The following is a 1529-nucleotide window of genomic DNA, read 5'->3' as shown; positions in this document are numbered from 1 at the left end:
CACGATCTGACGCCAGCCGATTCCACAGTTTGGTATGAATCAACGCACGAATAGTCCAGCTTCGCTCACTGGTGGCAGAAGACGTTGGGACGTACAAAATCAACTTTGCAAATTTCTGCACTAAGTGATACGCTCTAGACGTTTCTAGTGCCTACCAGTTGATAGGCTGTAGCAGTGATGGTGACACGAGTTTTCCAAATCCATTCCGACTTTGCGATTCTAAAATTTTGCAACTGTGCGTGAAATTCGTCTCCCAACGCATCCGGAATCAGCTCCATCTCAAGGGCAAGTTCCTTGGAAGCGTTAATCATTATTTTTGTGTCCGTATTTTCGCTATCATACATTGTTTTGGTGTGGTCGAGGAGATTCGTCATTATCATTTCCTTTGAGCAAATTTCTCCTGGCGCTTAGTTATAACAGCCAATACATCTTCCTGAAGTTCCAATCTACAATCCGGCAAGGTTCTCGTGTACACCCGGTGCATACGCAGCCACTCGAACTGGTTGTAAACAAGTGAAATGGTGCAGTTATTGCGCTCAAATTTTGCGAGACGCTTGCTAATGGGCTCAATTAGCGATAAAACGATCTGGGCCTCCTGCCAAAATTCATCGTCACGATAAGTGGCAAGAGCTTTATCACAAGCATCGCCTTCATCGCTCTTAAGCAAAGCCGTATCTGAAAAGATCGCAGCGAGAATGTCTTTGTTGTGGTAAACACTGGCGATACACTTCTCGTGAATGTACCACCGAGTAAGTATAGATAACGAAAGACGTCGACGTTTCTCGCCGTTTTTCCTCAACGCCTTCTGCATCCGTCGAAATCGATATGACAGTCCCAGTCGATCTTTGAAAAAAATGAGCCAGAATCTTAGATTTTGCTAGGACATCATCGAAAAACTTGAACTTGAAAAAGATCTTTTATCAACAGATTCATGCCGTGTGCTGAGCACCCGGTGCATACCATACGGACGCGATTTTTTCGAACTAGACTCCAAGCTTTCTTCACGTTTGATGCATTGTCTGTTACAACAGCAGAAACTTTCCCCTTACCGATCTCTGCCTCAAACTCCAAGATTGTAGTCCAAATCGTACTCGCAATATACTCAGCGGAATGTACTTCAGCTTAGTATTGATCGATTTCCAGAAAATCGGTGGTGTTCGCGGGTCAACAAAAACAAAGTTGGTAATTCCATCTCCCTTCGTATACGTCCAACCATCGGTAATAAGAGCTTCGAAAAAAAAAGCACAATCATCCGGGTTTTTTTCACGTTCGTAAAGTTTATCCAGTAGTCGCCCTGATATCTGACGACGAGATGACAACTGGTAGTCAAACGTGGCTTAGAAGTGAGGGTTCTCCACTAATCGAAACGAGATTCCTGTCGCATTCAAGCCAAGGGTACCACGCAGGTTGTTGCCTTCTTGAGTTTCCTTGGCAGATTTTCTTACACTAGCTGCGGCAGCATGGTCAGAGCCTCGCCTACAGTGTGGTGTCTTGAACAGCCTCTAAGTCCCAGACGGGGTCAAATTCCT

At 44.9% G+C, this 1529-nt stretch overlaps 1 protein-coding gene across 1 annotated transcript; it reads right to left on the bottom strand.

Moving 5' to 3' along the window:
• Positions 1–376: 376 nt before the first annotated feature.
• Positions 377–811, bottom strand: PPTG_19235 (hypothetical protein; the record flags this gene model as incomplete). The annotated part of the gene is made up of 1 exon (XM_008917658.1): positions 377–811. One exon carries the CDS (start codon positions 809–811, stop codon positions 377–379), a length of 435 nt encoding a protein of 144 aa, XP_008915906.1.
• Positions 812–1529: the final 718 nt, after the last annotated feature.

The sequence above is a fragment of the Phytophthora parasitica genome (genome assembly GCF_000247585.1).
Source record: "Phytophthora parasitica INRA-310 unplaced genomic scaffold supercont2.110, whole genome shotgun sequence".
Taxonomy (NCBI): Eukaryota; Oomycota; class Peronosporomycetes; order Peronosporales; family Peronosporaceae; genus Phytophthora; species Phytophthora nicotianae.
This window is presented reverse-complemented; position numbering and strand designations above follow the sequence as displayed.